This window comes from Rattus norvegicus, chromosome X, assembly GCF_021556685.1.
Source record: "Rattus norvegicus strain SHRSP/BbbUtx chromosome X, alternate assembly SHRSP_T2T, whole genome shotgun sequence".
Classification (NCBI taxonomy): Eukaryota; Metazoa; Chordata; class Mammalia; order Rodentia; family Muridae; genus Rattus; species Rattus norvegicus.
Window position 1 is genome coordinate 25,085,089 of NC_141554.1, and position 27,292 is coordinate 25,112,380.

General features: G+C 40.1%; 1 protein-coding gene across 19 annotated transcripts in view; it reads right to left on the minus strand.

The window, feature by feature from the left end:
* Positions 1–977: 977 nt before the first annotated feature.
* The window catches only part of Klf8 (KLF transcription factor 8), a 197,150-nt gene continuing 170,835 nt past the window's right edge, over positions 978–27,292 (minus strand). For 6 of the 19 annotated variants that reach the window (XM_087599559.1, XM_087599560.1, XM_087599561.1 and 3 more), the window contains 1 exon segment: positions 18,425–24,516. In XM_087599559.1, the coding sequence (XP_087455685.1) occupies positions 24,335–24,516 (182 nt within the window). In that variant the 3' untranslated portion in view covers positions 18,425–24,334. 19 annotated transcript variants of the gene reach the window in all.

Consider the following 27,292-nt stretch of genomic DNA (forward strand, 5'->3'; position numbering starts at 1 on the left):
AACTCTGTTGTGCCTTTCTTCTTCTTCTGAAACTCTTTTTCTTCTCAGGGATTCTACTTTAAGGTATCTCACCCTTTATATCCCATCAAATGAATCTCCCAGATACACTGATGTTTGGCTACACATGATCAATTTGCTAGTCATTCTCATTGATGTTTGAGATACACATAGATAGTTAACAAATTATTTCCTAAGAGTTTTCTTGACTCACAAAAATATAGTGATAAATAGAATCCTCAATCTAGACTAAAGCAAAGATTGAAATACCATGGGGAAATCTAAAGGTTACAAGTCAAATAAGCAATATGATGCTTTTTTCCTCTCTGTGGCTATTTCGTACAAGGCGACTCTTTAAATGTGCTCTCACTTTGATAATAATTGTAACTCCTTAGCTTTTGTTTTTCTAATATTTTACCTTTATGTAAATACTCTACAGCCAACCTTCATCTTTGAATCAAAGGGTTTTCAGACAGGTATATAAACTTTATTTTTAAATATTAACCATTTAGAAAGTTTTAATAGATGGAAAAGAAATGAACTGATTTCATGCATCTTTCGAGATCATGGTGTAACAAAATTGGAAATAAAAAAGACCAATACCAAAACCCTGAAGAAACTAATAGATTAAGGCTGACCAATACACCCCTGAATGACTAGTGGGTCATTGACAAAAACAGGAAGAAAACTTAAAATGCTTAAGAATGAAATGAAAATGAGAACACACCTTATTAGAATTGTGATAATAGCAGATAATTGGTACATGGGCTTACACCGAAAAATCAGAATAAATTAATGACATACCCCAAAGTCTTAGAAAAGTAAGAACAATACAAACCCTGAAAACATATTAAAAGAACAGAACAGAGATTGATGGAACAATGGATAGAATCAAAGAGTTGGTTGTTTGGAAAAATAAAAAATTGAACAATGCTCTACTCAATGATAACCTGGTCAAGGAAGAAATAAAGAAAGAAATTAAAGTCTTCTTAGAATTTAATGAAAATGAAGGTACAACATACCAAACTTATCGGACACAATGAAAGCTGTGCTAAGAAGAAAACTCATCGCTCTGAGTGCCTGCAGAAAGAAAGAGGAGAGAGCATATGTCAGCAGCTTGACAGCACACCTAAAAGCTCTAGAACAAAAAGAAGCAAATGCACCCAGTAGGAATAGAAGGCAGGAAATAATCAAACTCAGAGCTGAAATCAACCAAGTAGAAACAAAAAGGACCATAGAAAGAATCAACAGAACCAAAAGCTAGTTCCTTGAGAAAATCAACAAGACAGATAAACCCTTAGCCAGACTAACCAGAGGACACAGAGAGTCTGTCCAAATTAACAAAATCAGAAATGAAAAGGGAGACATAACAACAGAATCAGAGGAAATTCAAACAATCATCAGATCCTACTACAATTGCCTATATTCAACAAAACTTGAAAATCTGCAGGAAATGGACAATTTCCTAGATGGATACCAGGTATGAAAGTTAAATAAGGAACAGAAAAGCCATTTAAACAACCCCATAACTCCTAAAGAAATAGAAGAAGTCATTAAAAGTCTCCCATCCAAAAAGAGCCCAGGTCCAGATGGGTTTAGTTCAGAATTCTATCAGACCTTCACAAAAGACCTCATACCAATACTATCCAAACTATTCCACAAAATTCCTTCTATGAAGTCACACTTACACTTATACCTAAACCACACAAAGACGCAACAAAGAAAGAGAACTTCAGTCCAATTTTCCTTATGAATATCGACGCAAAAATACTCAATAAAATTCTTGCATACTGAATCCAAGAACACATCAAAACAATCATGCATCATAATCAAGTAAGCTTCATCCGAGGCATGCAGGGATGGTTTAATATATGGAAAACCATCAACGTAATCCATTATATAAACAAACTGAAAGAACAAAACCACATGATCATTTCATTAGATGCTGAGAAAGCATTTGACAAAATTCAACACCCCTTCATGATGAAAGTCCTAAACAGAAGAGGAATTCGAGGCCCATCCCTAAACATACTAAAAGCCATATACAGCAAACCAGTTGCTAACATTAAACTAAATGGAGAGAAACTTGAAGCAATCCCACTAAAATCAGTGACTGGGCAAGGCTGCCCACTCTCTCCCTACTTATTCAATATAGTTCTTGAAGTTCTAGCCAGAGCAATCAGACAACAAAAGGAGGTCAAGGGGATACAGATCGGAAAAGAAGAAGTCAAAATATCACTATTTGCAGATGATATGATAGTTTATTTAAGTGATCCCAAAAGTTCCACCAGAGAACTTCTAAACCTGATAAACACCTTCAGCAAAGTGGGCGGGTATGAAATTAACTCAAATAAATCAGTAGCTTTCCTCTACACAAAAGAGAAACAAACTGAGAAAGAAATTAGGGAAATGACACCCTTCACTATAGTCCCAAATAATATAAAATACCTCGGCGTGACTTTAACCAAGCAAGTGAAAGATCTGTATGATAAGAATGTCAAGCCTCTGAAGAAAGAAATTGAAATAGATCTCAGAATATGGAAAGATCTCCCATGCCCATGGATTGGCAGGATTAATATTGTAAAAATGGCCATTGTACCAAAAGCGATCTACAGATTCAATGCAATCCCCATTCAAATTGCAATCCAATTCTTCATAGAGTTAGAGAGAACAATTTGCAAATTCATCTGGAATAACAAAAAACCCAGGATAGCTAAAACTATCCTCAACAATAAAAGGACTTCCAGGGGAAATCACTATCCCTGAACTCAAGCAGTATTACAGAGCAATAGTGATAAAAAAAAACAAAACAAAACAAAACAACTGTATGGTATTGGTACAGAGCCAGGCAGATATACCAGTGCAATAGAATTGAAGACCCAGAAATGAACCCACACACCTATGGTCACTTGATTTTGTGAAAGCAGCCAAAAGCATCTAATGGAAAAAAAGAGCATTTTCAGCAAATGGTGCTGGTTCAACTGGAGGTCAACATGTAGAAGAATGCAGATCGATCCATGCTTATCACCCTGTACAAAGCTTAAGTCCAAGTGGATCAAGGACCTCCACATCAAACCAGATACACTCAAACTAATAGAAGAAAAAGTGGGGAAGCATCTGGAACACATGGGCACTGGAAAAAATTTCCTGAACAAATCACCAATGGCTTATGCTCTAAGATCAAGAATCGACAAATGGGATCTCATAAAACTGCAAAGCTTCTGTAAGGCAAAGGACACTGTTGTTAGGACAAAGCAGCAACCAACAGATTGGGAAAAGATCTTTACCAATCCTCCAAGTGATAGAGGAGGGCTTATTTCCAAAATATACAAAGAACTCAAGAAGTTAGGCCGCAGGGAGACAAATAACCCTATTAAAAATGGAGGTCAGACGCAAAAATACTCAACAAAATTCTGGCAAACCGAATCCAAGAGCACATCAAAACAATCATCCACCATGACCAAGTAGGCTTCATCCCAGGCATGCAGGGATGGTTTAATATACGGAAAACCATCAACGTGATCCATTATATAAACAAACTGAAAGAACAAAACCACATGATCATTTCATTAGACGCTGAGAAAGCATTTGACAAAATTCAACACCCCTTCATGATAAAAGTCCTGGAAAGAATAGGAATTCAAGGCCCATACCTGAACATAGTAAAAGCCATATACAGCAATCCAGATGCTAACATTAAACTAAATGGAGAGAAACACGAAGCAATCCCACTAAAATCAGGGACTAGACAAGGCTGCCCACTCTCTCCCTACTTATTCAATATAGTTCCTGAAGTTCTAGCCAGAGCAATCAGACAACAAAAGGAGGTCAAGGGGATACAGATCGGAAAAGAAGAAGTCAAAATATCACTGTTTGCAGATGATATGATAGTATATTTAAGTGATCCCAAAAGTTCCACCAGAGAACTACTAAAGCTGATAAACAACTTCAGCAAACTGGCTGGGTATAAAATTAACTCAAATAAATCAGTTGCCTTCCTCTACACAAAAGAGAAACAAGCCGAGAAAGAAATTAGGGAAACGACACCCTTCATAATAGACCCAAATAATATAAAGTACCTCGGTGTGACTTTAACCAAGCAAGTAAAAGATCTGTACAATAAGAACTTCAAGACACTGAAGAAGGAAATTGAAGAAGACCTCAGAAGATGGAAAGATCTCCCATGCTCATGGATTGGCAGGATTAATATAGTAAAAATGGCCATTTTACCAAAAGCAATCTACAGATTCAATGCAATCCCCATCAAAATACCAATCCAATTCTTCAAAGAGTTAGACAGAACAATTTGCAAATTCATCTGGAATAACAAAAAACCCAGGATAGCTAAAGCTATCCTCAACAATAAAAGGACTTCAGGGGGAATCACTATCCCTGAACTCAAGCAGTATTACAGAGCAATAGTGATAAAAACTGCATGGTATTGGTACAGAGACAGACTGATAGACCAATGGAATAGAATTGAAGACCCAGAAATGAACCCACACACCTATGGTCACTTGATTTTTGACAAAGGAGCCAAAACCATCCAATGGAAAAAAGATAGCATTTTCAGCAAATGGTGCTGGTTCAACTGGAGGGCAACATGTAGAAGAATGCAGATCGATCCATGCTTATCACCCTGTACAAAGCTTAAGTCCAAGTGGATCAAGGACCTCCACATCAAACCAGACACACTCAAACTATAGAAGAAAAACTAGGGAAGCATCTGGAACACATGGGCACTGGAAAAAATTTCCTAAACAAAACACCAATGGCTTATGCTCTAAGATCAAGAATCGACAAATGGGATCTCATAAAACTGCAAAGCTTCTGTAAGGCAAAGGACACTGTGGTTAGGACAAAACGGCAACCAACAGATTGGGAAAAGATCTTTACCAATCCTACAACAGATAGAGGCCTTATATCCAAAATATACAAAGAACTCAAGAAGTTAGACCGCAGGGAGACAAATAACCCTATTAAGAAATGGGGTTCAGAGCTAAACAAAGAATTCACAGCTGAGGAATGCCGAATGGCTGAGAAACACCTAAAGAAATGTTCAACATCTTTACTCATAAGGGAAATGCAAATCAAAACAACCCTGAGATTTCACCTCACACCAGTGAGAATGGCTAAGATCAAAAACTCAGGGGACAACAGATGCTGGCGAGGATGTTGAGGAAGAGGAACACTCCTCCATTGTTGGTGGGATTGCAAACTGGTACAACCATTCTGGAAATCAGTCTGGAGGTTCCTCAGAAAATTGGACATTGAACTGCCTGAGGATCCAGCTATACCTCTCTTGGGCATATACACAAAAGATGCCCCAACATATAAAAAAGACACGTGCTCCACTATGTTCATCGCAGCCTTATTTATAATAGCCAGAAGCTGGAAAGAACCCAGATGCCCTTCAACAGAGGAATGGATACAGAAAATGTGGTACATCTACACAATGGAATATTACTCAGCTATCAAAAAGAACGAGTCTATGAAATTCGTAGGCAAATGGTTGGAACTGGAAAACATCATCCTGAGTGAGCTAACCCAATCACAGAAAGACATACATGGTATGCACTCATTGATAAGTGGCTATTAGCCCAAATGCTTGAATTACCCTAGATCCCTAGAACAAACGAAACTCAAGACGGATGATCAAAATGTGAATGCTTCACTCCTTCTTTAAAAGGGGGAACAAGAATACCCTTTGCAGGGAATAGAGAAGCAAAGATTAAAACAGAGACAGAAGGAACACCCATTCAGAGCCTCCCCCACATGTGGCCCATACATATACAGCCATCCAATTAGACAAGATGGATGAAGCAAAGAAGTGCAGACCGACAGGAGCCGGATGTAGATCGCTCCTGAGAGACACAGCCATAATACGGCAAATACATAGGCGAATGCCAGCAGCAAACCACTGAACTGAGAACGGGACCCCCGTTGAAGGAATCAGAGAAAGAACTGGAAGAGCTTGAAGGGGCTCGAGACCCCAAAACTACAACAATGCCAAGCAACCAGAGCTTCCAGGGACTAAGCCACTACCTAAAGACTATACATGGACTGACCCTGGACTCTGACCTCATAGGTAGCAATGAATATCCTAGTAAGAGCACCAGTGGAAGGGGAAGCCCTGGGTCCTGCTAAGACTGAACCCCCAGTGAACTAGTCCATGGGGGGAGGGCGGCAATGGGGGGAGGGTTGGGAGGGGAACACCCATAAGGAAGGGGAGGGGGGAGGGGGATGTTTGCCCGGAAACCGGGAAAGGGAATAACACTCGAAATGTATATAAGAAATACTCAAGTTAATAAAAAAAATAAATAAAAAAAAATATAGTAAAAATGGCCATTTTACCAAAAGCAATCTACAGATTCAATGCAATCCCCATCAAAATACCAATCCAATTCTTCAAAGAGTTAGACAGAACAATTTGCAAATTCATCTGGAATAACAAAAAACCCAGGATAGCTAAAGCTATCCTCAACAATAAAAGGACTTCAGGGGGAATCACTATCCCTGAACTCAAGCAGTATTACAGAGCAATAGTGATAAAAACTGCATGGTATTGGTACAGAGACAGACTGATAGACCAATGGAATAGAATTGAAGACCCAGAAATGAACCCACACACCTATGGTCACTTGATTTTTGACAAAGGAGCCAAAACCATCCAATGGAAAAAAAGATAGCATTTTCAGCAAATGGTGCTGGTTCAACTGGAGGGCAACATGTAGAAGAATGCAGATCGATCCATGCTTATCACCCTGTACAAAGCTTAACTCCAAGTGGATCAAGGACCTCCACATCAAACCAGACACACTCAAACTATAGAAGAAAAACTAGGGAAGCATCTGGAACACATGGGCACTGGAAAAAATTTCCTAAACAAAACACCAATGGCTTATGCTCTAAGATCAAGAATCGACAAATGGGATCTCATAAAACTGCAAAGCTTCTGTAAGGCAAAGGACACTGTGGTTAGGACAAAACGGCAACCAACAGATTGGGAAAAGATCTTTACCAATCCTACAACAGATAGAGGCCTTATATCCAAAATATACAAAGAACTCAAGAAGTTAGACCGCAGGGAGACAAATAACCCTATTAAGAAATGGGGTTCAGAGCTAAACAAAGAATTCACAGCTGAGGAATGCCGAATGGCTGAGAAACACCTAAAGAAATGTTCAACATCTTTACTCATAAGGGAAATGCAAATCAAAACAACCCTGAGATATCACCTCACACCAGTGAGAATGGCTAAGATCAAAAACTCAGGGGACAACAGATGCTGGCGAGGATGTTGAGGAACAGGAACACTCCTCCATTGTTGGTGGGATTGCAAACTGGTACAACCATTCTGGAAATCAGTCTGGAGGTTCCTCAGAAAATTGGACATTGAACTGCCTGAGGATCCAGCTATACCTCTCTTGGGCATATACCCAAAAGATGCCCCAACATATAAAAAGACACGTGCTCCACTATGTTCATTGCAGCCTTATTTATAATAGCCAGAAGCTGGAAAGAACCCAGATGCCCTTCAACAGAGGAATGGATACAGAAAATGTGGTACATCTACACAATGGAATATTACTCAGCTATCAAAAAGAACGAGTCTATGAAATTCGTAGGCAAATGGTTGGAACTGGAAAACATCATCCTGAGTGAGCTAACCCAATCACAGAAAGACATACATGGTATGCACTCATTGATAAGTGGCTATTAGCCCAAATGCTTGAATTACCCTAGATCCCTAGAACAAACGAAACTCAAGACGGATGATCAAAATGTGAATGCTTCACTCCTTCTTTAAATGAGGAAAAAAATACCCTTGGCAGGGAAGGGAGAGGCAAAGATTAAAACAGAGACTGAAGGAACACCCATTCAGAGCCTGCCCCACATGTGGCCCATACATATACAGCCACCCAATTAGACAAGATGGATGAAGCAAAGAAGTGCAGACCGACAGGAGCCGGATGTAGATCGCTCCTGAGAGACACAGCCAGAATACAGCAAATACAGAGGCGAATGCCAGCAGCAAACCACTGAACTGAGAATAGGTCCCCTATTGAAGGAATCAGAGAAAGAACTGGAAGAGCTTGAAGGGGCTCGAGACCCCAAAAGTACAACAATGCCAAGCAACCAGAGCTTCCAGGGACTAAGCCACTACCTAAAGACTATACATGGACTGACCCTGGACTCTGACCTCATAGGTAGCAATGAATATCCTAGTAAGAGCACCAGTGGAAGGGGAAGCCCTGGGTCCTGCTAAGACTGAACCCCCAGTGAACTAGTCCATGGGGGGAGGGCGGCAATGGGGGGAGGGTTGGGAGGGGAACACCCATAAGGAAGGGGAGGGGGGAGGGGGATGTTTGCCCGGAAACCGGGAAAGGGAATAACACTCGAAATGTATATAAGAAATACTCCAGTTAATAAAAAAAATAAATAAATAAAAAATATAGTAAAAATGGCCATTTTACCAAAAGCAATCTACAGATTCAATGCAATCCCCATCAAAATACCAATCCAATTCTTCAAAGAGTTAGACAGAACAATTTGCAAATTCATCTGGAATAACAAAAAACCCAGGATAGCTAAAGCTATCCTCAACAATAAAAGGACTTCAGGGGGAATCACTATCCCTGAACTCAAGCAGTATTACAGAGCAATAGTGATAAAAACTGCATGGTATTGGTACAGAGACAGACTGATAGACCAATGGAATAGAATTGAAGACCCAGAAATGAACCCACACACCTATGGTCACTTGATTTTTGACAAAGGAGCCAAAACCATCCAATGGAAAAAAGATAGCATTTTCAGCAAATGGTGCTGGTTCAACTGGAGGGCAACATGTAGAAGAATGCAGATCGATCCATGCTTATCACCCTGTACAAAGCTTAAGTCCAAGTGGATCAAGGACCTCCACATCAAACCAGACACACTCAAACTATAGAAGAAAAACTAGGGAAGCATCTGGAACACATGGGCACTGGAAAAAATTTCCTAAACAAAACACCAATGGCTTATGCTCTAAGATCAAGAATCGACAAATGGGATCTCATAAAACTGCAAAGCTTCTGTAAGGCAAAGGACACTGTGGTTAGGACAAAACGGCAACCAACAGATTGGGAAAAGATCTTTACCAATCCTACAACAGATAGAGGCCTTATATCCAAAATATACAAAGAACTCAAGAAGTTAGACCGCAGGGAGACAAATAACCCTATTAAGAAATGGGGTTCAGAGCTAAACAAAGAATTCACAGCTGAGGAATGCCGAATGGCTGAGAAACACCTAAAGAAATGTTCAACATCTTTACTCATAAGGGAAATGCAAATCAAAACAACCCTGAGATTTCACCTCACACCAGTGAGAATGGCTAAGATCAAAAACTCAGGGGACAACAGATGCTGGCGAGGATGTTGAGGAAGAGGAACACTCCTCCATTGTTGGTGGGATTGCAAACTGGTACAACCATTCTGGAAATCAGTCTGGAGGATCCTCAGAAAATTGGACATTGAACTGCCTGAGGATCCAGCTATACCTCTCTTGGGCATATACCCAAAAGATGCCCCAACATATAAAAAAGACACGTGCTCCACTATGTTCATTGCAGCCTTATTTATAATAGCCAGAAGCTGGAAAGAACCCAGATGCCCTTCAACAGAGGAATGGATACAGAAAATGTGGTACATCTACACAATGGAATATTACTCAGCTATCAAAAAGAACGAGTCTATGAAATTCGTAGGCAAATGGTTGGAACTGGAAAACATCATCCTGAGTGAGCTAACCCAATCACAGAAAGACATACATGGTATGCACTCATTGATAAGTGGCTATTAGCCCAAATGCTTGAATTACCCTAGATCCCTAGAACAAACGAAACTCAAGACGGATGATCAAAATGTGAATGCTTCACTCCTTCTTTAAATGAGGAAAAAAATACCCTTGGCAGGGAAGGGAGAGGCAAAGATTAAAACAGAGACTGAAGGAACACCCATTCAGAGCCTGCCCCACATGTGGCCCATACATATACAGCCACCCAATTAGACAAGATGGATGAAGCAAAGAAGTGCAGACCGACAGGAGCCGGATGTAGATCGCTCCTGAGAGACACAGCCAGAATACAGCAAATACAGAGGCGAATGCCAGCAGCAAACCACTGAACTGAGAATAGGTCCCCTATTGAAGGAATCAGAGAAAGAACTGGAAGAGCTTGAAGGGGCTCGAGACCCCAAAAGTACAACAATGCCAAGCAACCAGAGCTTCCAGGGACTAAGCCACTACCTAAAGACTATACATGGACTGACCCTGGACTCTGACCTCATAGGTAGCAATGAATATCCTAGTAAGAGCACCAGTGGAAGGGGAAGCCCTGGGTCCTGCTAAGACTGAACCCCCAGTGAACTAGTCCATGGGGGGAGGGCGGCAATGGGGGGAGGGTTGGGAGGGGAACACCCATAAGGAAGGGGAGGGGGGAGGGGGATGTTTGCCCGGAAACCGGGAAAGGGAATAACACTCGAAATGTATATAAGAAATACTCCAGTTAATAAAAAAAATAAATAAATAAAAAATATAGTAAAAATGGCCATTTTACCAAAAGCAATCTACAGATTCAATGCAATCCCCATCAAAATACCAATCCAATTCTTCAAAGAGTTAGACAGAACAATTTGCAAATTCATCTGGAATAACAAAAAACCCAGGATAGCTAAAGCTATCCTCAACAATAAAAGGACTTCAGGGGGAATCACTATCCCTGAACTCAAGCAGTATTACAGAGCAATAGTGATAAAAACTGCATGGTATTGGTACAGAGACAGACTGATAGACCAATGGAATAGAATTGAAGACCCAGAAATGAACCCACACACCTATGGTCACTTGATTTTTGACAAAGGAGCCAAAACCATCCAATGGAAAAAAGATAGCATTTTCAGCAAATGGTGCTGGTTCAACTGGAGGGCAACATGTAGAAGAATGCAGATCGATCCATGCTTATCACCCTGTACAAAGCTTAAGTCCAAGTGGATCAAGGACCTCCACATCAAACCAGACACACTCAAACTATAGAAGAAAAACTAGGGAAGCATCTGGAACACATGGGCACTGGAAAAAATTTCCTAAACAAAACACCAATGGCTTATGCTCTAAGATCAAGAATCGACAAATGGGATCTCATAAAACTGCAAAGCTTCTGTAAGGCAAAGGACACTGTGGTTAGGACAAAACGGCAACCAACAGATTGGGAAAAGATCTTTACCAATCCTACAACAGATAGAGGCCTTATATCCAAAATATACAAAGAACTCAAGAAGTTAGACCGCAGGGAGACAAATAACCCTATTAAGAAATGGGGTTCAGAGCTAAACAAAGAATTCACAGCTGAGGAATGCCGAATGGCTGAGAAACACCTAAAGAAATGTTCAACATCTTTACTCATAAGGGAAATGCAAATCAAAACAACCCTGAGATTTCACCTCACACCAGTGAGAATGGCTAAGATCAAAAACTCAGGGGACAACAGATGCTGGCGAGGATGTTGAGGAAGAGGAACACTCCTCCATTGTTGGTGGGATTGCAAACTGGTACAACCATTCTGGAAATCAGTCTGGAGGATCCTCAGAAAATTGGACATTGAACTGCCTGAGGATCCAGCTATACCTCTCTTGGGCATATACCCAAAAGATGCCCCAACATATAAAAAAGACACGTGCTCCACTATGTTCATTGCAGCCTTATTTATAATAGCCAGAAGCTGGAAAGAACCCAGATGCCCTTCAACAGAGGAATGGATACAGAAAATGTGGTACATCTACACAATGGAATATTACTCAGCTATCAAAAACAATGACTTTATGAAATTCGTAGGCAAATGGTTGGAACTGGAAAACATCATCCTGAGTGAGCTAACCCAATCACAGAAAGACATACATGGTATGCACTCATTGAGAAGTGGCTATTAGCCCAAATGCTTGAATTACCCTAGATGCCTAGAACAAATGAAACTCAAGACGGATGATCAAAATGTGAATGCTTCACTCCTTCTTTAAAAGGGGAACAAGAATACCCTTGGCAGGGAAGAGAGAGGCAAAGATTAAAACAGAGACTGAAGGAACACCCATTCAGAGCCTGCCCCACATGTGGCCCATACATATACAGCCACCCAATTAGACAAGATGGATGAAGCAAAGAAGTACAGACCGACAGGAGCTGGATGTAGATCGCTCCTGAGAGACACAGGCAAAATACAGCAAATACAGAGGCGAATGCCAGCAGCAAACCACTGAACTGAGAATAGGACCCCCGTTGAAGGAATCAGAGAAAGAACTGGAAGAGCTTGAAGGGGCTCGAGACCCCATATGTACAACAATGCCAAGCAACCAGAGCTTCCAGGGACTAAGCCCCTACCCAAAGACTATACATGGACTGACCCTGGACTCTGACCTCATAGGTAGCAATGCATATCCTAGTAAGAGCACCAGTGGAAGGGGAAGCCCTGGGTCCTGCTAAGACTGAACCCCCAGTGAACTAGTCTATGGGGGGAGGGCGGCAATGGGGGGAGGGTTGGGAGGGGAACACCCATAAGGAAGGGTAGGGGGGAGGGGGATGTTTGCCCGGAAACCGGGAAAGGGAATAACACTTGAAATGTATATAAGAAATACTCAAGTTAATAAAAAAAAAAAGAAAAAAAAAGAGTGGAGAATAAGCAGGAAACTGTGAATGTTCCCATACAAATGAGAATGAAGAATTTGAGATATACTAACAGCAGATGAGGTTGAACTCAATGAATGTTTTGGGGTTGTTTTCAATGTAAGAAATGTAGAACAGCAAAAACGAAGACCTAGTAGATTTTATTCTGCAGTAAGATCCATCTACCTGGAGAAGAAATAAATGTCCTGAGATTCTTCTAAAAAAAAAAAAAAAAAAAAAAAAGGAGGTCAGAGCTAAACAAAGAATTCACAGCCGAGGAATGTCGAATGACTGAGAAACACCTAAAGAAATGTTCAACATCTTTAGTCATAAGGAAAATGCAAATCAAAACAACCCTGAGATTTCACCTCACACCAGTGAGAATGGCTAAGATTAAAAACTCAGGTGACAGCCAATGCTGGCGAGGATGCGGAGAAAGAGGAACACTCCTCCATTGTTGGTGGGATTGCAGACTGGTACAACCATTCTGGAAATCAGTCTGGAGGTTCCTCAGAAAAGTGGACATTGAACTACCTGAGGACTCAGCCATACCTCTCTTGGGCATATCCTCAAAAGATGCCCCAACATATAAAAAAGACACGTGCTCCCCTATGTTCATAGCAGCCTTATTTATAATAGCCAGAAGCTGGAAAGAACCCAGATGCCCTTCAACAGAGGAATGGATACAGAAAATGTGGTACATCTACACAATGGAATATTATTCAGCTATCAAAAACAATGACTTTATGAAATTCATATGCAGATGGATCGAACTGGAAAATATTATCCTGATTGAGGTAACCCAATCACAGAAAAACACACATGGTATGCATTCATTGATAAGTGGATATTAGCCCAAATGCTTGAATTACCCAAGATGCACAGAACATATGAAACTCAAGAAGGATGACCAAAATGGGAATGCTTCACTCCTTCTTTAAAAGGGAAACAAGAATACCCTTGGGAGGGAATAGGGAGGCAAAGTTTAGAACAGAGGCAGAAGGAACTCCTATTCCGTGCCTGCCCCACATGTGGCCCATACATATACAGCCACCAAACAAGATAAAAGAAGTACAGGCCAACAGGAACCGGATGTAGATCTCTCCTGAGAGACACAGCCACAATACAGCAAATACAGAGGTGAATGCCAGCAGCAAACCAGTGAACTGAGAACGGAACCCCTGTTGAAGGAATCAGAGAAAGAACTGGAAGAGCTTGAAGGGGCTCGAGACCCCATATGAACAACAATGCCAACCAACCAGAGCTTCCAGGACTAAGCCACTACCCAAAGACTATACATGGACTTACCCTGGGCTCCCACCTCATAGGTAGCAATGAATAGCCTAGTAAGAACACCAGTGGAAGGGGAAGCCCTTGGTCCTGACAAGACTGAACCCCCAGGGAACGTTTTTGTTGGGGGGAGGGTGGTAATGGGGGGAGGATGAATAGAGAGGAAACCATATAGAAGAGGAGGGGGAAGGGTTAGGGGGATGTTGGCCCTGAAACCTGGAAAGGGAATAACAATCGAAATGTAAAAAGAAATACTCAAGTTAATAAAGAAAAAAAGAAAAAAAACCAAAAAATAACAAAAGAAAAAAATAAATAAATACCCAATTTAATAATGATGGAAAAAAATTGAAACCAGCCTGTACTATAAAATAAGACCATATATAAGTATAAGGTACAAAGTCATATTATAATTTACAAACCTAAAGTAATTAAATCCAGTTCATTAATATATGTACTCCCTTAAGTCATTTTTACAGTAAGAACATTTGAAATTTATTTTTAGGACTTTTAGAATGCATAATAATCTACTGTTAAAAATGTTCACCACACTGTACAAAGAATTTTGTTGTTGTTTTTGAGACAGGGTTTCTGTTATCCTGGAACTTGCTCTGTAGACCAGGCTGGCTTTGCTACACTTGATCTTAGCCAAAAGGCCGAGAAACAATACCAGGCTGGCTTTGAACTCACAGAGATCCACCACCTGTTTCTGCTTCCTGAGTGCTGAGGAAGGCATGCACCACTACAGCCTGGAAAGATTTTTTTTAAATGAGGGGCTGGAGAGATGGCTCAGAGGTTAAGTACCTGAGTTCAAGCCCTAGCATCCACTCTTACAACTGTCCAACCCTAATTGCAGAGGACCTGACACCCTTACGTAGACATGCAGGCAGAATACCAATGTGCATAAAAATAAACCTTTTTAAAGAGAAGAATAAAAGATAAAACAACAGTAATAACAAAAACAATGAAGACTGGAGTGGTAACTCCAAGGTGTAAAACAGTATTTGTTATAAAGTACAGTCAACGTGAACTCATCCTACAAAGAAAACCAATAGCCCAACACTAAAAATCTGACGATCTAAATTACCAAGTCAGCAACGTGAAGATTAAAACATGATGAGAGTCTTCACACCTGGCTCCAATCTTTATTATACAGCTAGCATGAGTAATGCTACATGCATCATCTTCTGTTCCCAGGAATCCCTTAAAAAAACAAATGATGACATACATTATCAGAGCTGTGATTTAAAGCCTCACACATTATAAGTAAATAAATTGGCAAAATTACATTGAAAAATATTTTACATTGACAAGCTAAGCTTAAAAATCAATTGTCCTATGTACCAGAATTCCCTTCCCTAGATAGTTTCCTTAAGAGAAATTCTTACAAATGGACATCAAAAGACATTTAGGAGAACATTGACCAAAGTTGTGTTTCTTTAAGTATTTTTACATTTAAGATTTGAAATAGTGTAAGGAAAAACCAAACACCTCAGTGTACGTACGGGGAACTCCATAACCTGTTTGGGATAGTATATATTGAGTAGATACGAACTTATTTCATTGTAGTTATATAATGAAATATCTCACAGTAACAAAAATAAATGTACTAGAGTTACATATACCACCATGGATGGATTTCACAAACATAATTCTGAGTAAAGGAATCAAGGTACAAACCTATACATGTTTCAGGTACATAAACAAGAAAAGTAAAGGTTGTACTTGCATTCATTGAGAGGAGTGATATGATTATTGTTAAAGTAGAAGACAGCCCCTAGGCTGGAACTACCTGAAAGCCTCCTCCCGGAGTACTGGCTCTCAGTAAAAAGGAGCCATGGAAGTTTCCAAAGGAGGAAAGCAACCAACAGCCCTACCCAGCTGTGGCTGTGATTCCTATGCATTCACCAGCATGGCTGCATAACACCAAGTTTCAGTAGTGGCACTTGTACCTTGGAAACAACAGTTAAATCTCTAACTAGATTTAAGCCCTGCTCAACAATAGGGAGCTCGGACCTGATACTGGAAAACTAGCAAATGAAGTCATGGATTATGGAAGAGAACCTACAACCATTCCTTTAATAAACCAGCATAAGTCATAAATACATCTATCCTTATACATACAAGGAAGTATAGTTTTCACTGTTCATCAAGGAAAAAAATCTCTTTGCAACAGATGGAGACCACTGTAGAAAGCTACAACCAATCAAAATGCCAAGTTGTGGAGTGCAGTCCCAATAGATATATTTATAATACAATTCCTGTACCTAAGGGTCAGGTAACATTGATACAGGGAAGGGGAGAGATCATAAGAGCCAGACAACAGAGCATTTGTTTTGAGATTGTATCCTCTAGAAAAGTCGGAAGCCACATCTGTAAAGTCTGAAGAGGTTTTGAACAAGGCATGAACATGCTAATGTGGAGGGCAGGGGAAGCCATGACGCCTCAACCCTAGACAAAGAACTACAGGCAACTAAGGAGTGCTGTGAGCAGGAAAAAACAGTCTTCTTCAGGGAACAAATACATTAGTTGGTTAGCCAATACCAAACGGTCAGACCCAAAAACATATACATGCAAGTAATATTCTATGGACTGAGCAGACTGTATTTAGAGATATGTATGTATATAATAATAATAGTTAACAAAATGAGAGCCCAAATTTGAAAGCAAGGAGGAATATACAGGAGAGTTTGGGGAAAGGAAAGGGGAGGAATGATGGGGTTATTTATACATTCAATAGTAAAAACTATTTTTAAAATGAAGAGGGATGACATGACTCTCATTGAAATAAGATGGGGGTCACTTCTTAGGAAGGGGAACACCATGTGGTCAGAGTAGTGGTGGCTTCAGAAGATCTGAGCAATGAATGTCCTCTTTTCAGTCAGAAGAGTGCATTCATGTGGACTGACTCTATTCCTTCAACTACAGATATAAATTTTATTCACTCCTTCCCAAAGTCTTAATGATAATCTAGATTGAAGAAAAAATGTTTCTCCTAGACACCTAAACTTGCCATTTCTCTACTAGGCAGCCAGCAACAAAGAGCACTTACAAAGACTTGAAACCTTAAAAAAAAAAAGTTGTGGAGATGGTGGAAGGTTGAGAAACCTTTAAACCTTTACACACTGAAAGCAGCAGGGATCTGGTAGGATACAAGGGAGCTGTTGTAGGTACTGGTGTCAGCGGCAGCACAGAGGCAGAGATGAGTCACCTCTGATCCACCCCTGACAATGTAATGACAATCAGTCTCAATGCAAAAACTGGGAAAGGTAAAAAGCTTCATTGGAGGCCGTAAGAGATTTCCATTTTGGAAGCACAGGTTCGGTAGCTGTGAATCAGTGTTCTGAAGGTGGGACAAGTGCATGCTTACATTGGTGGAAGCTGTTGGATGTTAAGGAATGACCTCCACGACTACCAGGTGACAGAATGGAAATGCAAATGAGGAAACTGTCCAATAGTCATCTGTCACCTGTGGTAAGCCACCAGGCACAAAACAGTGGTCATTCACTCTCTCATTACAGGTGTTTCTTCTGATGAGCCGGTGGAGGCGCTCAAAGTTCACGTATCCTGTTACCTGAATGGCTGCCCAGTGTCATTTTATAAAGCTCTGTTTAATGATACTTTCATAATACTATTTGCTTCTCACAAAATAAATAGTGCTGGGAAATCTGTAAGCTCTGTGAATTGTTGTGTTTAGGATCTGTAGTGAAAACCCCATTCTGACAGCCCAGGGAACAGCCATTCCTGGTTTCAATCTCTTTCACAGTCTTTTACCCTCCTCCTAATGTTTCTTTGCAATACCAACATTTTGGATGAGACTTCTTCTGGGGGGTCTGCTCAGAACTCCTGTTGTATTGAGATGTCTTGTAAGTTGAAAACTGTCCAAATACCCTCCTTTACCTATTGACTTCCTCCTAAAACACTAAAATGGCAAAGACAACAGGTCCCGGGCAGGAAAACCTACGTAACGTCTATAGCCCTCCACCATCTCCCCACCCCCCGCCAAAATCTTGAGGGATCCTATATAGGAAATACAAAAACACAGCATATGCAATTTTCATCAGGTCCTATTCATGATTATGTCTGATTGTACCAGCAACAATTGGGAGGGCAACCCATCCCTAAGCAGGAAAAGCCATGTTTTAAGATAGTCTGACTTCCTTTGTGGCCTCACAGTACTATACAGTGCTTCCATCACGACTTTGTTTGCTTTTTGTGACAGAGATTCTCTGTGTAGTAGCCCTGGCTATCCTGAAACTTAGGCTATAGACCAGGCTGGCCTTCAACTCAGAGGTCTGCCTGTCTCTGCCTCTAAGTGTTGGGATTGAAGGAAGGAACCACCACCTTTAGGCAACAACTTTAGTCAGTTTCGAAAAGAAAACAAGCTATTTGCTTTATGATGAAGAAATACAATGAGAAGATAAATCTAACACAAAACCCATGGTTTCTGGTTTAAAATATTTTTATTATTAAAAAAGTACAGTAATCAGACAGAACAAGATTGCTTAGTACTCAAGCACACAGCCTGGCCTGGAAGCTGCAATGGGAGTGCCCCACTGAGCTACATCAGAGTAAGCTCTGGATAGCCATGCTTACTGAGGCAATTCTCTTCAGGTACATGAAGACTTGTATATGAGAGATTGCTCAACACCACACCTCAACAGGAACAAGTATAAAATGGAGTGAAAATAGGTGCTGCTCTAAAGCACTATTAAAATAAGGAGGCACAAACAGAAGAGTCATAGAGACTAATGCGTAATATACTGCTTTATAACTTCTTTAAAGAATGACAAAAATCCAATAAATCCCTTCACTGCAGGCTCCTTTCCCCACCATAAAAAGAGTCAGCTTCGGGTGCTGCTCTCCTGCTGTGACCTCCTGTCAAAAACAGGGATGGCCAACACTAGAGACTTTCTTCCCCCTTTATTCAGAAATACAATGAAAACAACACTGTATACAACATAGTTATAAAAGTAAGGTCCAACACAGCTATTTGTACTGACCCCAGGAAACATCTACTGGAAGGGAAGAAGAATTTGTTAACAAAATAGTATCTCTTCCCTTGCCCCAAACCCGCCACCAGAAAAAAAGAAATGGAAAGTGAAATGGAAAGTAATTTCCCTTCTCTCACAGTCCACGCCCAACCCAACCATCCCACCCACTCCCCTCCTACCTTGACTGTTCAATGTACAGTACGCGCAGAAAGAGAAATTTTAACTGATAGAACAGAACTGATCAAAGACTGAAACCCTTTGAGAAATTGTCTTTGTGCTTCTGACAAAGTTCTACGTAATGTAGTCCAACCAGAGTAAGAAAGGGAGAAAAAACAGAATTTGAAAATGACAATGTACTTTGCCTCCTACTGTTTTAGAACCTCATATGTTTTGAGTCTGGAAACAGACAGTTGATAATCCTACTTAGAGAATACAGGGAAAGTGAGGGTAACAGAACAAATAATCTTGCTTCCAGTGGCCACTCTTCATTGATCTTTTATTGACTTAATTTTAGCTGTTTACTAACAATGAGGCTAATCTCCTTTTCCTTAGGATGCATATAGGGTACTCTAATTATCATCATAGCAATGATTATAATACTTTCTTACTCATTTAGAGATTACATTTTTAAAACATCTATTAATAAGCCTCACAACACTCCTGTGAGGTAGATATGTGGATCCCCATTTCGAGATGGGTTAATAGAGGCACAGAGAGGTGATATGACTTGCCTAAAAACTGGGGAAAATACAGAAGAGAAGCAAATCAGAGTACTTCCCAGTTGTTAGAGATCCATTTTCAGCAGAGAAAAAGACAGTGCTAAGTGTTTCTTCAAATTAGACCCAGGCAGCTGCTTTCTCTTTGATCCTTTATATAGGAATTAACATACTATGGAGGATCAACATGTTCTCTTGTCTTATGCAAGGCTAGGTCAATCACCGATGGTTTGTTACATGGATGAGAAAGCATTGGGGGACTAGGATAGAATTGAGAATACAGATTATCGCTAATTCAAGAATCTTGTAGATCATTTTGTTTCAGAGTTGAAGTTCTAAAAAGGTTCCTGTCATGTATATAAGCACCGGGTTCTAGTTGATTGATTTTTCTTGTGGGTATACAGCATAACACGTAAGACACTGTTAATATGTACTTCATTAGCATTAACATGGATGTCATCAATTAATAAATGGCAGAAGATGGAGCTATGGTTCTTGCTGATAGAATGGAAAGATATACAGATAAGGATTGAGGACATAATATAAACTCATAAATCATCACAAAGATGATTATGTGGAAATGTTTATAGACATGTGCATATATTAAAAACTTAATATATGCATATATTTTTTGTTCTACTGACTGAGAAGGACTTGAAGAAATAATATCCCCAAAATAGCAAACATATATAGTATCTATATCTTGGTTTCTGATAAAATTCTTTAGTAAAAGAACTTAGAACTTATTGACAAAATGCCTGATTATAGAATTGTCCTCCATAAAACAAAAGCAAGATAAGCCTGGAACATCTTGCAACACCAAAAATTAACTACATGCTGAAAAAAAGATGGGGTTTGTAAAAAAAAAAAAAGACTTCAGAGTCAATTAAAAATCACTCCAAACATTTAAAACTACAATTTGGGCAACAAAAATAAAAGTTGCATTGGATTATAAGAAAAACTATAAAATAAATATCAGTGATCCATGTTGAAAAAATAAACAATTATGCAAGTAAACAAATGGAGAGGAGGCAAAGCTCCCATGCAGAAGAATTCCAAAATAATCATATGCACACTTGCTCTCAAGTACATGTGCATAGCTCACCACTTCTCTATGTGTGGACTGAGCATGGTAACTTCCTTCCAAAGATTTCAGTATGATAGGAAAAAGGGTATAGGGGAGAAATCTCATATACACTATCTTAGTCATGTGACTAAGGATAATATGAAGAATAACTCACAGAAATATGACATTATAAAAATAGTAACTCACTCATGTGGTTGTTTGGACCAAAATCCATTAACCTATGAAGGTTGGGTTAATGTTTTCTGAGACAGGGTTTCTCTGTGTAGCCCTGGCTGTCCTGGAACTCACTCTGTAGGCCAGGCTAGTCTCGAACTCAGAAATCCACCTGCCTTTGCCTCCCAAGTGCTGGGATTAAAAGGAAAATATATGTCACCATGCCTGACTTTCATTAACCTAGATTTTTTATGAGAAAATTTTGATGAGAAGAGTATCAAATCACAACTGAAGAACATACTCCAAGGTCCTTGAGAACAAAGAACTCCAAGAAACTATCACAATGAGGAGACTAAGGAGCTGTGATTATTAATACAATGTTGTATTTTGAAGGAGATATTAAAACAGAAAAAAAGAACAGCAGATAAAAGCCAAGGTAGTCAACTAAAGCATGGATTGCAGTTAATATTAATGCATCCCTAATTGTAAGAAGTGTACCAAACTAATGTAAAATGTGGAGTAAACAGGAACTCTGTTCTACCTTCACATTCTCCTGAAAATCTCAAAAAAGAGCTACAACATATAAAGTTTATTTAAAAAGAAATTCTCTACAGACATTTGTGGGTTTGTACATAATGAACTCCACTAATCCATCAAACCAGTTTACATTTCTTACACTTTACAATGGCAATTCTCAATGATTCTGTTCAGTTGCCAGATGTCTACTGAAGGAGAAACTCCACTACAATAAACTCCTGAATATTATCCATCCTTACAAAATGTCCCTATCCTAGGCAAATGTCATCCTAGCAGTCTTTGGGCATTGTAAGCCCATTACACTTAGTTAAATCTCAGATGTTAACCAAGAGAGATGCAATGGTTTCCTTCCTATTCCACTGACTAGCAAACTTTTATGTGCTTTTAGTGCAGTAATTCTGCACTGTACTGTGTTTGTGTTCATTTTACTCTGCGAAGTTCTCTTAATCATGACACAGTTGTAAAGATTATGTTTGTAACTGGAAAGATTTTTGCCATTTGGGGACAAAAAGAGCAAAGAGAATATGGTTAGAATTGGTTCTTGGCTAAAGACAATGTACAAAGCATTTGCAGAGTCTATTATGACTCTGCAGAAACATACGTGAATAAAGGCTCAGAGATGCTAGGAACATCAGTATCCGGGATCCTCATTTGATCACCCTTATGAGTACTATAATTTCATAGTGCTCCTTAATAAACATGTCTCCATATCCTGAAGTCTAAGGGGCATGTGCCAATTCCAAACTCTGGAAAACAAATTTAGGATCCAAAGTGGAACAAAAGGACACAACCCTTTGGACTCTGTTCTATAATATTGTACCAACTACTCGATTGCAAGCATAAGCCCACGTGTGGTAGTAATACATCTGTCTTACACTGTGGTCCCCATCAGTAGGCTAGCCCTAGATGTTGATGGGTGCTTAATTAGTATACAGCCTGGAACTTGTACCCCCAGAGTCAGGAAAAATCCCTTACGAAAGTGGTAATAATAAAACCTACATGTTATGTTGAAAAGTACATGCAGGCCTTAACTTACGGAGAATTTATGCTCTGGAAAGACACTGAAACAAGGTAAATTAAAACAAATCTAGAGTTATCAAAAATGAGACTTGAAACACTATGTGCCCGGTGTTAAGTGGCCATGACCATAAGCGCGCCCTACTTACTTTGTCACCAAATATATATGAATTTTAAGTGACTTAAGTTTTCTGAAGTATAACATAAAATTGGACAAATATTGCAACCAATCACATAACTTTTTTTCTTTAATTTGGTTTACTAGTGTGATCCCTGGGAGAAGGAGTATACAGGTCTATAAGGCCTCAAGGAATTATCTGGAGAAAGAATCTGACCCGTATTTGCCTCATCTGTAAAACGTGAGGGATGGGTAGAAGTAGACAGGACCCCTTCTGAATGGTAGAATTCTAGGTTTTAGTTAGTACAGCCACAGGAGGTAGTAACCTAAAGTGTTCAAGCCAGAACATTTTGAATATCTGCCAAGAAATAAAGGTTTCGTATGAAGAAAACCTTTAGGCGAGAGGCTGCGTCCAATCCTACCAATACAAAGCCCCTCTCCTTTCTCCCCAGGAGAGGAAATATGCCACGAGGAGGTAGATATGAGGTCCAGGGCCAGGAACAGAAGGTTTTATGCCCCAGAGAATATTATGAACAGTCTGACTGGGCAACCAAATGTATATTATGCATCCTGCTGTTATGTCTAAATAAAATAAATGGCTTGGGTATTAATAACAGTTGTAAAACATCAAAATGCTTTCTATATGTTAGTGTCAGAAAGAAAACCTTTCCTTCCCATTAGAAGCGGAAGAATGAATGCCCAAAATGGCATGAAGTAAACAAAATTCTTTAGTGCAACCCCTCACCTCTCTATAACGTGCTCAGTGTGCAATTTCTCATCAGGTAATACGCTGAATGGTTGTTTTATGTAAACAAAAGAATAAACAGTACAGTGTAGCCCATCGAAAGTGCTGTCTCAACAGGCTGCCCTCTGAATGAGGTTTGGGACTAACAGCAGTTCTAACACCTTATCCATGTAATTGTTCACAGGGTGCTCCCAGGTCTGCTCTTGCCTGTCATTGCCCACATATTTTCCTAGAATATTTCTCCCTACTGATCTTTCTTTCTGTGCTTTGAATATTTGTCCAAACATAACCTAAAAAGAATGGAATTGTGCCATAAAACCTTTCACTCTAAAGGAGCATGAGGAGGAAAAGGAGGTCAAGGAATCCCTTCATTGCTTTTGATGAACTTCAAAAGGAGGGCTGGCACTGCCTGTAAACCAAACTGTTAAGAACAAGTAAAACTGGATCTACAAAACCTTCATGGTTAGCTTGAGACTGTATTTCAGACTCAAGTTTCTGTAAATTTGATCAACCAACTCTACTGTTATGCCCCTTGTAGCTACAACTTTGAAAATACCCCTCATTTTAGGACATTGCTAAGTGACATTAAGTACTGGTTTTTGAAAACAAGAGAAAACTGGGGGTGGGGGGAGCAGCGGATGTTTGTTCACAGCCTTGAGTTTGATTCCTGTTTTGTTTGTTATTGTAGGAAAAATGTCTATAATATAGCATGAGGGATCAGGGAGGGCAGCCATGGGCGCCGCACTAGAATTCAACCCAGGAAGAGGTTGCAAAAACTGAAGTCTGGACAGTGGAGAGGTGAAAGCGGAATATGAAGAGCCGCATGGGAGATCAGCTAACTTGTTTTCCAGTCTCATTAACCTGGCTCAGTAAGCTGTTCGAACCCCAATCACGTGGGGCAAGTTGTAGTCAAAGAGGCAAACATAGTTACAACTTCAGCACACACTTAGGAGACTGGTGCAGCGCGTCTGCTGTCGCCTGTGATATTCACATGGTGTCATGACGCCGGCGGTGGAGGGACAAGTGGTCAGATCGAGAAAAACTGCGGTTGCAGTCTGTGCACCGGAACGGCTTGATGCCTGTGTGCTTACGGAAATGGCGAGTAAGCTCATCCGAGCGAGCAAATTTCCAGGAACAGCCGTCCCAGGTGCACTTGTAAGGCTTCTCTCCTGCAAGAAAAACATGATGTTAGGAAGGTAAACAGGAGATGATTGGCTACCAGAAAAATAACAGAAATACATAATTTACATTTATATCAAAGCTTCAGTCAGAAAGTAATACAATCACCTTGAAGAAGTGCTGTTATTCATCTTTTAAATTGGTTTGACAAATAAACATCATATTCCATGTCTTCTACTAGTTTCATGATATGTCATGACACTACAGGACTGGTTAAATATAGCCAACTAGCACATGTGTGACTTTACATATTGTTTTTTGTTTGTTTGTTTGTTTCTTTTGTGGTGAGAAACTTAAAAATTGCCCTTTACATACTGCTGCTTGCAGTTTTGAAGTTGGGCTAAGACAGTGGAGGAGGGAGGACACAGGCTCTCAAAGAGTTGCTGAATTCTGCCTTTACCATGCTGCCCATATATTAAGTAATCCCTTTCCCCTGGACAAATCTATTTTCTCAACTCTAAACAGAAGCAAAAATATCTCACAAGGTTGTTCAGAATATTTTAAAAGGGAGACAGTAAAGGCCAGACATAGAAAGGAGAGGTAGGAGGAACAGTGCAAGTTTGAGGCCAGTCTGGTCTTCATAGTGAGTTCCAGACTATGCAAGACAATATAGTAAGGCCCTGTCTCCAAAGAAGGAAGGAAAAAAACAAACAAAAGAAAACCTAGATTGATATTAAGCAGTATGTTCTGAACTTTATTAGTTATAGTTCCCATTTCGGGGAACAAAAGACAAGTTAGAGAAGAATGACTTATTTTGGCTCAGTTTGAGGGATGAACATAATCCATTAGGGCAAAGTAGACATGGGGGCAAGAGACTCCATTAAGCTTGGTTCTCAGCCCTATATATCAGGAAGCAGACAGAGGCTAGGAAGCAGGTATGGGCTGTAAGCCTACCTCCCAGAGATTCACTTCCTACAGCTAACCTCCAACTGCCAGAATTTCCATCACCTCCCCCAAACAACACAACTCACTGGAGAGCAAGTTTCCAAACACATGAGCCCATAGGTGGAATTCTACATGCAAACTGTAACACAGAGCCAGGCTGCTACCCTACTACACTATTATAGCTATGTTCTATCATCTGATACTTCCTAATGAACAATCTGAAATAAAGCCATGTAGATAAGAACGGGTGACTCAGTGGAAAGAGCACTCAACAAAAGCTTGCTTCTGTGTAAGGTTAGAAATTCATAAATGAAAAGGAATGGGGAAGAGTTTCAAACCCAAGTATTTTAAATAGCTCCATGCTCAGAGTCTAAGGCTATAGTTGGATCTTATCATGAGACATGCATGCTAAGGAAAGGAAAATGGGGAAGGGGCATAGTATAAGAAGAACTACCACAGCACAATCCATTTATATGCATAGGTCACATACCAAACACTTATACACTCATACACTCAGGATAATAGCAATATCAACACATTAAAATGGAAATTACAGAAAAAGTATTAACAATGAGAAAAGTAAAGATGAAGGCCGCAAGGAGGCCTTTTTTACAACCTTTGTACTGCTTCAATACTTTAAAATCATTGTGTGTGTGTGTATGTGTGTGTGTGTGTGTGTGTGTGTGTGTGTGTATCTGTGTATACACATAACACATGTAATCCTAGTACTAAAGAAACTGAGGTAGGAGGGTCAAGAATTTGAGGCTAAGCTGGGTTTCTAAGTGAGCTTTTGTTGCAAAAGTTAATTAACTGGGGTTAGAGAGAAGGCCCAGTGGTTCTGAGCACTGGCTGCTCTTATAGAGGACTCAGGCTTAATTCCCAGCACCCAGATGTGGCTCACTACTGTCTGTAACTTCAGTTCCAGGGGACCTGATACCTTCTTCTGGGCTCTGACACAGACAAACACATGGTGTATAGACATACACACAGGCAAAATACCCATACACATAAAATGAAAATAAATAAATCTATTTTTTATTGGGGTCTTTCCTAGACAAGGTTTCACTGTACAGCCCTGGCTATTTTGGGATTCACTGTGCAGACAAGGCTGGTCTTAAACTCAGAGATCTGCCTACTTCTGCCTCCCAGGTATTGGAATTAAAGCTGGGCACCACCATCACCCAGTCTAATGTTTTTAATTAAAAGAAATAAGCTATATGAACAAATATTCACTGTGATTTAAATGTATATTACAAATCATAGTAATATTTAGTTATTTCCCTTAATATGCTTCTCTGTTTCTCATCTACTAGGAGTATGCATTTTGTAATCAGAGACATGCAATAACATAGAGACAAAGTATAAGCAGAGGAAGTGAGGGACCTCCGTGGAAGAGGATGTGGTGAGGGGAATGGGGGTTTCAGGATCAGGTGTGGGGAAAGACAGGAGAGAGCCAGAGAGCCAGGAGAATGAATGGGAATATATAGCTGTGGGGATTGGAGGGATCTTTACAATGTGCCAGAGACCTGGAGTGGGGGAGGCTCCCAGGAGTCAATGCAGCTGTATCTCACAGTATTGGGAATATGGAACCTGAAGAGGTCACCTCCTATAGTCAGGAAGGAACCCCAATGGAAGGACAGGGTCAGCAACCCACCCACAAAAAATTTGACCCAAAACTTGTCCTGTTTAAAAGAAATGCAGGGACAAAGATAGAACAGAGACTGAAGGAATAACTGACCAATAACTGGCCCAAATTGAGACCCATCCCGTGGGCAAGCATCAATCCTGACATGATTAATAAATACTCTGTTCTGCTTGCAGATAGGAGCCTAGCATCACTGTCCTCTGAGAGACTCCACCCAGCAGCTGACTCAGACAGAT